This window comes from Osmerus eperlanus, chromosome 8 (genome assembly GCF_963692335.1).
Source record: "Osmerus eperlanus chromosome 8, fOsmEpe2.1, whole genome shotgun sequence".
Taxonomy (NCBI): Eukaryota; Metazoa; Chordata; class Actinopteri; order Osmeriformes; family Osmeridae; genus Osmerus; species Osmerus eperlanus.
Window position 1 is genome coordinate 7,783,931 of NC_085025.1, and position 12,632 is coordinate 7,796,562.

A 12,632-nucleotide genomic window follows, 5' to 3' on the forward strand; every position below is an offset into this window, starting at 1 on the left:
GCTAGCTAATGGAGGGCCTTTTGGCTAGGACAGCTAGACTGAAAGTATAAAGGATCTACAACGGTAGCTAGCTACAAATCATGTGGACTGACAAGGACTCTCTCAAAACACTACTATTTAGGAATAAATTAACCACTTTGTATAAACATTAGCAGCTCACACACAGTAGATTCTCTCTTCTACACTACACCACCCAGTTTTATGTAACCTGCCTTCATGGACAGCCACTCCCTTTATAACTGTCTCAATAGACATTCACCTAAGCTGCTGTCTGGCTGAACGGGAAGCCCCACTCAACCATCTCTTGGAGGATAGCATTGCTTGTCGTTGGCCTGGCAGCGATTGTCTGTCTGTTAGCCGGCTACCTGGGGATACATCCTCACAGAGGCTGTTGACAACTTAGGTTCCTCTGTGTCTCAGTTGACGATGAAGTCATCCTGCGCCAGGAAAAATGATCCAGCGAGGAGAAAGGTTCTGGGGCAAGGCTGGTTCCCTAGGGGCCAATCACCTACCGTCTCTGTCCAGACCAGCTCCGGTGTGATTTACCCATAAGCCCCTGCTTCCTGCAGTCGCAGGGTCATTACTATAAATCAAGGTGATAAAAAATATCCCCACGCCAACTCCACAGCCTTCCGTCTTCTTTGTTCACGGTGTTTGTATATTATTCATATCTGTTCCTTTAAGATTCACTGGAGACACACTTTGCAGGCGTATGTATGTGTGTGTGTCAATAGTGTGATTGTGTCTAGTCTAGGTTTTCCAATTCAAAGACATCCAATCACAATATGATTTTAGTGGACATTGGCTATAGTGCATGGCACGGTATAGTCTTTCATGATGAGGCAAAACCAAAATAAAATGTGTTTGATCTGTTGTAGGGCAGCATTGTTGTCATCCCATTATTGATCTACAGTGCGTATCCTACCTGTTGTCCACGCCTGAAAAACAAACAGCACACAAGGGAACAAGAGGAGATAAGCATTGTGTAATGCTCTAGCTTTTCTCTTCAAACTAGTGCACCTGGATTACAGGTGTCTTTAGAAGATGTTATAAAACTTGGTAGGTGATTTATCACTCGGTGTAATGGCGTAATGGGTGTAATCAGTGAGAAATTATGTCACTGTTTAGACCTAAATATGTTATCAAGCTTTTTTCTGCAGACCAAGTTTTTGCCATACAGAGCTATGCTGTTAAAATCAAGAAACACAAAATATCTCTTAATGTCTCAATTTGATATGATATACAAACTTAGAAACTCCCCTAAAACATTCACACAGCAGAGGTGTAGGGTATGTAAACAAATCAGCTGAACAGCAGAGCAGTGACCGCCTCGCCCAGACTCACTGGCAGAAGCGTGACAGGTTGTAGTACCTGCGATAATTGGTCTAACAGACATGCGTGTTGAGTTTGACATTCTAGATCACGAATGTTTGGATTAAGCTGACATTAACTTTGGTAACTGTTTTCGGACAATTAAAGAAAGTAGCCACTGGCACAAATTATCTTTATTTTTTAATTATCGAGTCGTTGAAGAAAGATAAATTATCTGGTAGCGGCTGTTTCAATGAAGAATTATTCCCCAAATTCAATGCGCTCTGCGTCTGTGGGGCTGAGACGTTTGGGGCAATTATGTTCACCAAAAGCGTCAAAGAAAAGAGCAAGTAAGTGATTAATATACAATTGTCTCATCAACCTATTTGCAACATTAACAGAGACTAAAGCAATGATAATTGACCATGTCAATGAGCGTTCTTGTTGCACGTGCCCCTAAAGCCGGTTACCACGAGTTTGCCTTGTGAGCGCTGCATATGGACTCTTCAACAACCTACCGACGTGCAGTAGCGGCCCATACGTTTTTTCGTGGCAACATGATCATGTACAGACTACTGCAGGCTACGAGACATCACACTTCCATGAGGGACGTGATTTCTATGTTTTGAGGAGAGTTGGGACAAAAATAATTGTGCAAGAGAGGGGAGGCATAAATAACCATTGGCAAGGAACATTGAAAGAAAAATCCTGTCATGAAGATGATGGGGAAGATAGAAGAGAGTAATGTGCTTGAAGAACTTGAGGCCCTGGTGTTGGATGAGTTATGGTCTACTTAGTGCACATGTTTGGGATCAGTCATCGCCCAGAGATTGACTGGTCTGATACAGGGTTACATAACCAGACGGAGCTTACATAATGAAAGTTCTCAAAGATTTTGTTTTGTACAGATTGATTATATATTCATGAGATTTGTAATATTATTTTGACATTTTGAGCAAGCCGTTATTGATGCATGTTGAACAAAAATAAGAAGGAAAGAGGGAGAGTATAAAAAAGGACGAGGAGAGAGGAGGAGATGAGCAAGGGATAGCATTCCTGGGTCACCAGTCCAGGAGAATGGCAGGTGTTTCCACTGGCGTCTAAATCTCCAGGGAACATAACCTGAGAGAACATGACCTCGGTACCCCCCCCCACCACCACCTATACAAACACACCCACGCTCTACACCCTGCTGCTTGGGAAATGGGACACAGAGGACAGAGGAAGAGGGAGATGAAGACAGGGACAGAAGAGAACGGGGTTAGAGACAGGACCTGGGACAGGGAGAGAAGGCTGTAGTCCTCACTACTCTCCCAGTAGAAGTTAGTCTTGTTAAAGACCAGGGATTTACTGGTCTTTAACGAGGTTATGGAGCTGGTTTGGTTTAAACAGCAGGGCTGTCAGGGATTCTGGACACCTGTGATTTGTGATTGAGGTGGAGGTGGGAGGGTGTATTTTGTCTGGAGGTGTGTAACATACTGTACAGCCCCAGCTACTGGGTCCTCTCAGGCTGTGGTGTAGTAGTAAAAGTAACAGAAGTAGCCCCATGCTGAAGGCAAGTGACTGAAATTGTACATTGTTGCGTGTGGTTGTCAAGAAGGAGGCACACCAAAAGAGAAGCAGATATGCGCTGCATATACTGCCAATGTGCACACATGTCCCAGTTCCAGATTGTGTGGAGTTCAAACCCGCTGTAAGTGGAAGAGACCCAGCTGTGAGTCCCCTCTTCATAGAGGACATGAAACGCATGGCTGGGATGTCTTCCTTTGGGTGGGAGGACTGTATGTGTGTGTGGCGGGGGGGCGGGGGTCCTGTTATTGCTGGATGTAGCTACAGAGTAACTACATGGCAAAGGGGGGCTGGGGGAGTAGGATGTCCTGCTAAGGGAGATACAAAACATGAATTAGGGACCCACTTTTGAGGATTCTTCTGAGGTATTTCTTCTCATAAATGTTCCAATGGTAAGTAAGCGACTGTCTGGTTCAGTCAGGATCAAACCTGTTTGGTTTCGATCTAGATCGCTGTGCATTGTGTGGCTGTGTATGGGGGCCTGTGGGGCAGTCTGTAGTGTGTTTTGGCGCCACTTCTGTAATGAGTTTGCTGAAAGATTGGATAACCCCCTCACCCTATGTCAGTGTCCCTTGGAGGCTGGTTTAAGCTCCTGTGGAAGCCGAGGCTGGGAGAGGAGGAGGAGGAGGGGCTCCTTGTGTGTGGGGTTGTGACCTTTCGCCTGCTACTGGTGACCCTGCCTGCTGTGAGGTTGCGTTTGGGAGCTGGGGCATGAAGGAGAGGAGAGAGGGGAGGAGAGGACAGAGGACAAGACAGTTGGGCAGCAGAGGAGAGGATGTGGAGGGGTGAGGAGAGGAGAGAGAAGGATGAGGGGTGAGGAGAGGATGTGGAGGGGTGAGGAGAGATGGATGAGGGGTGAGGAGAAGATGTGGAGGGGTGAGGAGAGAGATGGATGAGGGGTGAGGAGAGTGGCATGAAAGGGGAAGGAGAGGAAGAACAGGGAGGATGGACCACAGCACAGACAACAGTGTTGACACTTTTAGGCAGCAACACAATGTGAATGTTTGCTGATATGCTGGGTTTTGGGACCGGTGTGTGTCTGTCTGGAAGCGGATGTCTGTGTGTTCTTAGTGAGAGGATGGATGGCTGTCATATCATTTAGTCCTTGCAGCTCAGAAAAGCCTCCGACACCTTCCTTCTGGAGCCCTGTCAGACAGATCGGAGTGTTTTCCGTTCCAGCTGCTTGACCTCTCCTGCTTACCGAAGAGGAAGTGATCTGGGCCAACAGCAAGACGCTTGCTGTGCCCGAAAATCAGACTTTTCCTTTATACTTGGAGTCGATACTGCAGTTGCCCTTACACGGTACACGCTGTTGCATGCAGTATGCATACAACAAACATAACACTATTTTATCTTCTCAGCAGTTGATGCCTTTTCCACTGCACAAAGAGTTGTGGGTCGTATAAGACTGAAAAGCATCCTGCTTGCATACTGCAAAATGCTACTTTATCTAATACAACATCCTGATATTTTCAAAATACTGTATAAAACATGCTATGTATTGGGACATACTAAATCTTTTTTTCTTTCTAAATAACTGTAAGAGAAATGGTATTGTAGCGTATTGAGACTCTGCAGTCTCTCCCACAGTGTCTCATAGAGAACCTCCCCCTCTCGGTCTGGCCTTCCTGAAACATGCAAACCAGGGCCTGGGACTGGAGAACCACATTCAAAACCTGGCCTTTCCCATTATGCAAAGCAACGTTCCAGTCCCTCTGGGTTCGGCCCGGCCTGGTGCTTTGGTCTCACCAGGTAGAAAGCAAGGATCATTTTGGAACGATGCAGTGCCCGTTGGGTCCATCCGGCTGGGACATGATGGTAGATTTCTATGTGTATGTCAGACTGAGCCCTTGATTAGAGGACATCTGCTGATGTTTCCTGTTGTAGTTCACAAAACAGACGCGTTGTCATCTGTCCCACACGTGTAGATATTTTTGGTTGAAGGACAGTGAACTGAAAGGCATCCCCATATGTTTCCTGAGGTGTAGATGTGTATGAACCAGTGAGTGTGGATGTCCAGCCCTCATTTTCATGTCCCAGACTCTGGAACTCGAGGGGGGCAGGCATGGACCTGTTCCAAACCGCACATTGATATTTTGGGATTGTTGTGTACGAGTGAAGCAGCGCCTCAGGCAGATCCCCCCTCCTCCTCCTCCTCCTCCTCCTCCTCCCCCTCCTCATCCAGGAAAAAAATCTCCCAGCACTTCCTTTAGGAGCCTAAATGATTTTTGGTTGCTGTGGTGAGGAATGTGCCCGGGAGACATGACTTTGTGTAAATAGCTGAAGTGTTTATGTTGTCCCAACTAGTCAGGGCAAATCATTGTTCATCGGAGAACACAAAGCTTATGTACAGAATGGATTCCGGTAATGGTTTAGACGTGTGTTTGTCCTTGCAGCATTAATTAGGAGGTGCTCTGTCCCCTGTCGTGGTTGCAGAATCTCAGGTAGTAGTGTAGGTTTAATGTTTAATGTTCACCAATTAAACATATTGGTGACTCAGAAATCAGTTATCTTCCAGTGGGCTGACCGGAGCTGTATCTACACCCTGGATGAAAACACCCTGGATCAGAAACACTCTGGATGTGAAACACTCTGTTTTGACAATATGGGAGACACACCCTGGTGGATAGCAATATCCTGAATATATGCAACATCCTGACCGATGTTTTGCAATTTGAAGAGGACTGGATTAGGGAGTCAGTTGGCTGAGTGGTGAGGGAATCGGGCTAGTAATCCGAAGGTTGCCAGTTCGATTCCCGGTCCGCCAACTGACGTTGTGTCCTTGGGCAAGGCACTTAACCCTACTTGCCTCGGGGGAATGTCCCCGTACTTACTGTAAGTCGCTCTGGATAAGAGCGTCTGCTAAATGACTAAATGTAAATTATAACTGGAGAGGTGGCTTCAAATGCATCCGATTTTAAAGTGGGACATGACTGAAAAAGGTTTGAAAACCATGACCAGCTTTGTCATGAAGCCACAGTACACACAGACAGCTGGAGCTGACCACAGCTTTAAAAAGAATGTTAACTTGCACCACAGTAACTGAAATCCAGGGGTGGATTGATGGCTTTCAGAGTCGTCTGGGGTGTAGTTCACAGTGATGAAGATATTTTAGCTGTGACAGGTCAGTGCCCCAACAATTTGATCCAGATTGATGATGAATTGACCGTGTCACCTCAAGGCCTATATTCAGATAGTCCACATAGAAAACCTTGACCTGAACTCTATATACATACACTCGCACGCACACACACACACACTCTTGAGACACAGCCTATTGTCAGTGTACATGCTTGAGTGTGTGTGTTAAATTATGCTGTATGTGTACGATGCTGTACAATAGGTGTGTGTACGCCTGTTTGTGTATTTGTTTTTTTGTGAGTTTACATTCACACCCATGATGTTTGTGTGTGTGCGTTTATGGTTCCAGGCAAGGGCTGAGAGCTGGACCTCTGAGGTCATAAGAGTGGTGAAAGGACTCTCCTGACTGTGTGAAGTATGGTTTGGGCTTTTATAGTGACATTTAGTTCTGTGTGTGTGTGCCTTTTTGTGTAAAGTGTGTGCATGTGCATGTGTGTATGGATGTACTCTTTGGTAAACTGGAAAGTGTGTGTTTTCTGCTCTGTACCAACTACCACTTATGACACTTAAGAAGGATCTACAGTAAAAACATGTTTGGCTAAATGACATGGTTGGCGAGGGAAAGTTGGCCCCCCGATTTCATGCCTCAGATGGTTACCTTTGAGAATGCTTTAATACATACCTTCACTATTACACAAACACTTATCCTGTAGGGCAAGTGGAAGGTTGGGAAGGGAGGTGTGCTTCCACCTGTGAAGTATACACTCTTTAATGTATAAACTATTGTGTGTCTGTGAGTGTCCGTGTGTGTGTGCATGTGTGTCAGTTCAGGCATGCTGGGTAAAACAGGGGTGTGTCTTTGCCTCATCTCCCATTACAGCGGTGGCGCCCAGTTTGTCGTGGCCGTGTAAACTCAACACTGAAAGATCAGAGGTCATCACAGGGTGAGACTGAAATATCTTGGATATTATATCCAAATATCTGGGAGAAGCGTCTATGCTAGGATGGGGGAAGCACCTGGGACATGTAATGTTACCAACAGGCTACAGTATACAGGATGGCATTGTCTATCTATTTTGGCATTGTGTGTGTGTGCATGAATGTTTGTGTGACTGTATACAGAACTGTTTGTGTAACTGTTTGTGTTTGGGAGTCAGGTGGCTGAGCGGTTAGGGAAGCGGGCTAGTAATCAGAAGGTTTCCAGTTCGATTCCCGGCCGTGCCAAATGACGTTGTGTCCTTGGGCAAGGCACTTCACCCTACTTGCCTCGGGGGGAATGTCCCTGTACTTACTGTAAGTCGCTCTGGATAAGAGCGTCTGCTAAATGACTAAATGTAAATGTAAATGTAACTTGCTAGCTAACAGGGTTTGAGCTTAGAACTGTGTGTACTGTAGCTAACAGGGTTGAGGCTCTCTCACACAGACACACACATTCTCTCTCTCGCACACGCATTCTCTCTCTCTCACACACACAAAGATTAGGTTGTCTGCAGGCCTATCGTGTTTTGTGCTTGGAGTGTCCAGGGGAAGTGTCTAGGTAAATCACTGAGATTCAATGTGGCCAGTGACAAGCATGGCCAGTGTTCTACAGAGGGGCCCCATGCATATGGGCCATGGGCTGAGGGCACCTGGGGGTTGGGAGGAGTGAGGCCCAGGGCCTCTCCAGGGGCTCTCCAGTGAGGCTAATAAAGAAGTCACAAAACACTGTCCTATGTGGACCTCACACACACACACCAAACACGGCCATGTGTGATCCAGTTCCCCCGACACTGCTCACTGGAAAGCTGTGTGTGTTTGTGTGAGTTCAAAGCCTCACATTCACCCATCTCAGTTCATCCTTTCTCTCCTAGCCTCCAGCAGATGGTCAGGGTGGCAGGGTGCGTTCAGGACTGACATTACAGGCTTACACTTAAAACTGTTAGCACCTGGCACAGAGGACAGGGGTTTAACCCCCCTGTGGATGTGTGTGTTTCTGGCATTTTGGCACAGACAACCAGGGTTTAACTTATCTCTGTGTGTGTGTTTACTGTGATTGTAAAGCAATAGGATTTGACACAGCAGCTTAAACCAATTAAAGGTCTCATTGAGGTCTGTGCTGTTCAGATGTCTGGGCCTCAATAGAACCTGTGCCTATTGTGTGTGTGTGTCTGTGTGTGTATTCATCCGTCAATCCATCCAGTAATCCATCCCAGAAGGAATTTGTCAAAAACTCTTGTTTTTCACAAGATAAATGATCTCATATTTGCTAACTCCCTGCAGGGTTTAGGGTCCCTCACTGGCCCATTATGTTTATCCAGAGCAGTTTTATAGCTCTTTAATGATGCTGATATGACCCTGAGAGAACTCCAAAATGGGGGTTAACATCCCATCACACAGACCTGGCAGTGCCAGTGATTTCCAATGATGACCAGTGGTTCCCACGTTTCATATTTCTAACCTGACCAGTTGGAGCTTATCACAGACTGCAATGTGTGCTGTTCTTGTCTTGTGCAGGGAAGCTTCTTTGGATAGAACTGTTGGAGAGACAGGGGAAATGTGTGGGCGGGGCTAGTAAGGGGATCTTGACCCTCTGATTGGTGTAGGCATACAATGTCAATCATCAGTTGTTTCAATCCAATGAGAAAGTCCTTATCATTTGAATGGTATGAATGTATAGCCACACACACGCACACACACACACACCTCTCTACACAGCGATGTTCTCTTGGTCTTGAGGTGGCTGGCGTCTCTTACTCTGGGGTTTATTTTGTCTACAAGCTCCAAATTATCTCGCCTATTTATGGTAACGTGTCATTTTAATGCACATGTGGAAAGGCTTCCCAAGAGAAAGGGGAAAGAAAGGCAGGAAAGAAGAAAGGCTTCAAAACGGGAACAAAAATAAACACTGGGGGTTTGAGTTCTGTAACTGACAAATTCATTTTGGAGAGCCTGTAACCAGCCCCGTTTCTCCTCCTGTTCTCAGTCCTTTTGCTGAGTGTTGTTCAGCTAGAGGTTAACTACTTAACTAGAGACAGGCTACTGGATGGTAGCAGCTGCACCTATGCAGAACTAAGGACTGTACCAAACAGAACCATCCCCCTGGGTCAGACCAGTGGGGGAGGGGTTGAAGCCCACTGCACATCCACCCATCTCACATAGTTCAAGCTCTACCCATGGTTCTCTTCTAGTTTAGTCTGAAGTTGTACAAATCCTCTCGGTGCAGTGTCATGATGGAAACAAATAGGAGGACGTGCGGTGTGTCGTTTTTACTAGTGCTGCTGAACAAGGTGTGAGACACTTCGAAATGTGTCTTGCTGGGCTTCAAGTTGCTATAGGTATGTCTGCAGTGTGTTTGTGGTTTGTGTGTGGCTGGATTTTCCCTGGAGGGGAGTGAGAAGTGGTGCTGTCCATGCTGCCCACTCCAACAAAAGTATCGCCTATAGACAAGGCACTAACATAAAACTAATTTATTTCACTGACAGAAAAGAAAGGAAGGAACCCCTCCCCCCTTCCCTTTCTACCCCCCCCTCTCCCTCTCCCACTCAGCAGCTGTTCCTCTCACTTTCCGTCCTCAATGGCTTTGTTTTATTGTGTTTGGCTGGTTGGGGAACCCCCCTCCCCCCACCCAGAGAGGGAGGGGGACCGGACCTCCTGTAAGGTGGAGGGGTGCTGGGGTTTTTACACCCCAGACAAGGCGAGAAGAGGAGGGAGAGAGAAACAGAAACAGAAACAAACAGTTGCAGGGTGTCTCTTCACCTGTAACACCTGTCCATGTGTCACTGCCCAACTGAAAACACATTCCACCTCATGATTAAAACCTTGTTTGTGAACAGACAGGGTTGTGATATGATCTGACACATACAGTATTTCACGTTGGATTTTGTGCATCAGAATTGTATTGTATTGTAAACAAGACAGTTTTCCAGTGTGTGACATGTAAACCAGGAAATGTCACCTCCCACGTGTGTGTGTGTGTGTCGGGGGTGGGGGGTGATTGTGAGACTTGGTCCCTGGCGTTTGCTGGGTGTCCCAATGTTTTTCTTACTGCTCTGCTCTCCAGGTTGTTCCGGTGTTTATGGAAACAGGAACTCATGAATTCTGTTAGTGCTTAAACTGGAACTGTTACCCCCCTATTACCTCAGTTGATAACCAATGTTTGACTTTATCCGAAAATATAAACTCCATCCTGGTCTTTAAAGAAGATAAATGTAGCCCATAGTTATCCCGTTACTTTTCCCCTTTAAAGCTAAAACACACACAAACAACTGTCATTTTGGTACAAGTTTTCCAGACAGAGAAAGACAGGATAATTTTTTGGGGGAATCAAGGACAGGAAACAAACAGGGTTTATTTGTGGCGTTGACAAACGGCCATTTCCTGTCTGGGGGAAACAGAAGCATGTAGGGAGGCAGAGCTGCAGTGGGCTGTGGTGAGGCTGTGCCAGCTGACTGCTGGAAGCTGTAATGAAGAGTCTACCCTCCAATCACTGTTGTCTGGGGCACTGAAGGTAGGAGGTAGGAAAGGCCCCAGGGGAGGGGGGTGTGTGTATCTGTGTGTATGTCTGTGCGCAGGCATACGTAGGTACAGTACTGTATGTTGCTTTGTTTTTCTTGTGCCCTTAACAACAGCTGCTCCAGAATCTGACCACTGGTCCCAGACCTGTTGGTCTGGTCAACTGTTGGTCTACAATTTACAGTAGGTAGGCCGTCTAATCCTAACCCTAGTGATTCAGACTGCCAGTTATTTACCAGTTAGCGGGGTGGGGTGAGGAGAGAGGAGGCCAGCTGCATGTCCCACAGACTCACCCCCTATGGAGGGGGTGAGTGTGCAAGGGGTGATAACTGTGTTGTTTACCCCTGGAGGGCAATTTTGGGCAGCTCCCCTCTCACAGGAAATGACACAGAGGTTAGAGTGGGTGGGGGGGGGATTTTTAGTTGACTGGAATGGAGTGTTTTGAATGTGTGTGTCAGCTTGAACGAGATGGATAGTTTTAGAGAGAGAAAGGGATCTAAGAGATGGGGAAAGAGCGAGAGAGGAAGAGGGAGCTAGAAGTAAAGGGAGGAAAGTAAAGGAGAGAGAGGAGAGTTGGTATGTCAGTGTAACAGGTGCCACAGTCAGAGTTTGGCTATGTGACTGTGGACAATAGCTGGAGATGTGTCTGAATGCTGGCTTGTGTCTGGCTGCTGCCCTGCTCTTTGTACTGCAAGACCCCAACAGATGTGTTCAGCAAGAGCCAGAAAAGAAAGAGGAGAGAGCTGGTGAGGGAGATGGTCACTGTGTATGTGTGTGTGTGTGGTCAGTGATGTGGCCATTGTGCCCTTGGTCCTCAGCAGATGTTGCCTGAACAATGAACTGGGTAAATGAAAGGAAGTGGCATATAAATAGCCTCTTACGTGTGTGTGTGCGTGTGTGTGTGCGCGTGTGTTCGTGCACGCACGCAGTTCCTGTGCTACAGTAATGAATGTGTTCAGGAAGTTCCATGCAGTAAGTGTCTTGCAGTTACAGCATTCTAAAACGGAGCTTAAATTCCTAGTAGATGACCTATGCTGATGTCCATGCACAGTTATCAGTATTCAGAAGCCTATACCACACCGTCAGTGTTCTAGCGGGGCAGTTAGAAGCAGTTCTAGTGGGGCAGTTCGGAGATGTTTGTTCTAGTAGGGCAAGAGGGCAGTTGAGAGTAGTAGGAGGTTGATGTTTGAGTCCTCTCTAAGCACTGTGTATGTCTGGTCTTCATGAGCAGTAAAGACCAGACAGGATCTAGCATCTAAATCACACGCCGGTGAGCTCGCAAGGAACAAAGCTAAATATAAAGCATTCCTTCTTCCTCCCTCCCTCTCTCTCTCTCCTATTTGCCAATCTCCACCCTGCACTATCCCTGTCCACGGGTATCCAGGCCACATATAGTGCCACACATACTCACCCACATACCAACGCAAGGGCACACGCATGCCAGTTCCTAACACACGTGCACATGACCGAAATGTGAGAATGCCAACCATGCATCCCATTACTCCCTCCCTCCCTCCCCGCTCACACAAACACCCATACATATGTGCACACACTTTCTCACTCCATCTCTGTCTCTCTGTGGTTATCAGCTTATTGCACTGTCAGGGGAGGCTGCTTCAAGTGAAAGCTGCTCTTTGTTGCGGTGCCAAAGTATCTGCGGGTTTCGAAACGTTTTCAGACGATTATCCTGACACGCTGCCAGGTTCAGACACCAGTGGAAGAGTAAACAAAAACACACATTTGGAAGAGGTCACATGGTTGGGTCTGTTTGGGGGAACCCATTTATAGTGTTGCATTGTGCAGTGGGATCTGTCTGATTCTGATCAATAACAGAGGCCTATGTCAGTCAGAGAGGCCCGTATCAGTCAAATAGACTTCTCCATTTGCATCTTAGTAAGAGAGCTGAAGAGGTCTATGCCAGTCAGAGCCAAGATGGGCCTGCCTCTGATAGCTATGTTATTGATCCCTGAGAGATGAAAGCTCTCTACAGATCTCCTGAGCTGGTAGAAACAATTTAGTAGTGTCATTGACTAAATACAAATCACATGGTTGACTGAAGCATGGTTGATTTTGCACGTTTGGGAGCATAAACTAAAGCTTTAGATCACAGTTTCTGTGACCCAGAATGACGTTCCCAATAGTAGTCCAAGGTCCGTTCCTCCGTTGGTTAAATCTCTCTC

The 12,632-nt window shown here is 46.7% G+C and overlaps 1 protein-coding gene across 1 annotated transcript in view; it reads left to right on the forward strand.

The window, feature by feature from the left end:
- Positions 1–1,372: 1,372 nt before the first annotated feature.
- LOC134024531 (pleckstrin homology domain-containing family G member 1) overlaps positions 1,373–12,632 on the forward strand; it is a 45,057-nt gene continuing 33,797 nt past the window's right edge. Inside the window, exon 1 of the mRNA XM_062467009.1 lies at positions 1,373–1,661. Within this exon, the coding sequence (XP_062322993.1) occupies positions 1,565–1,661 (97 nt within the window). The 5' untranslated portion in view covers positions 1,373–1,564. The remainder of the gene's footprint in view (positions 1,662–12,632) is intronic.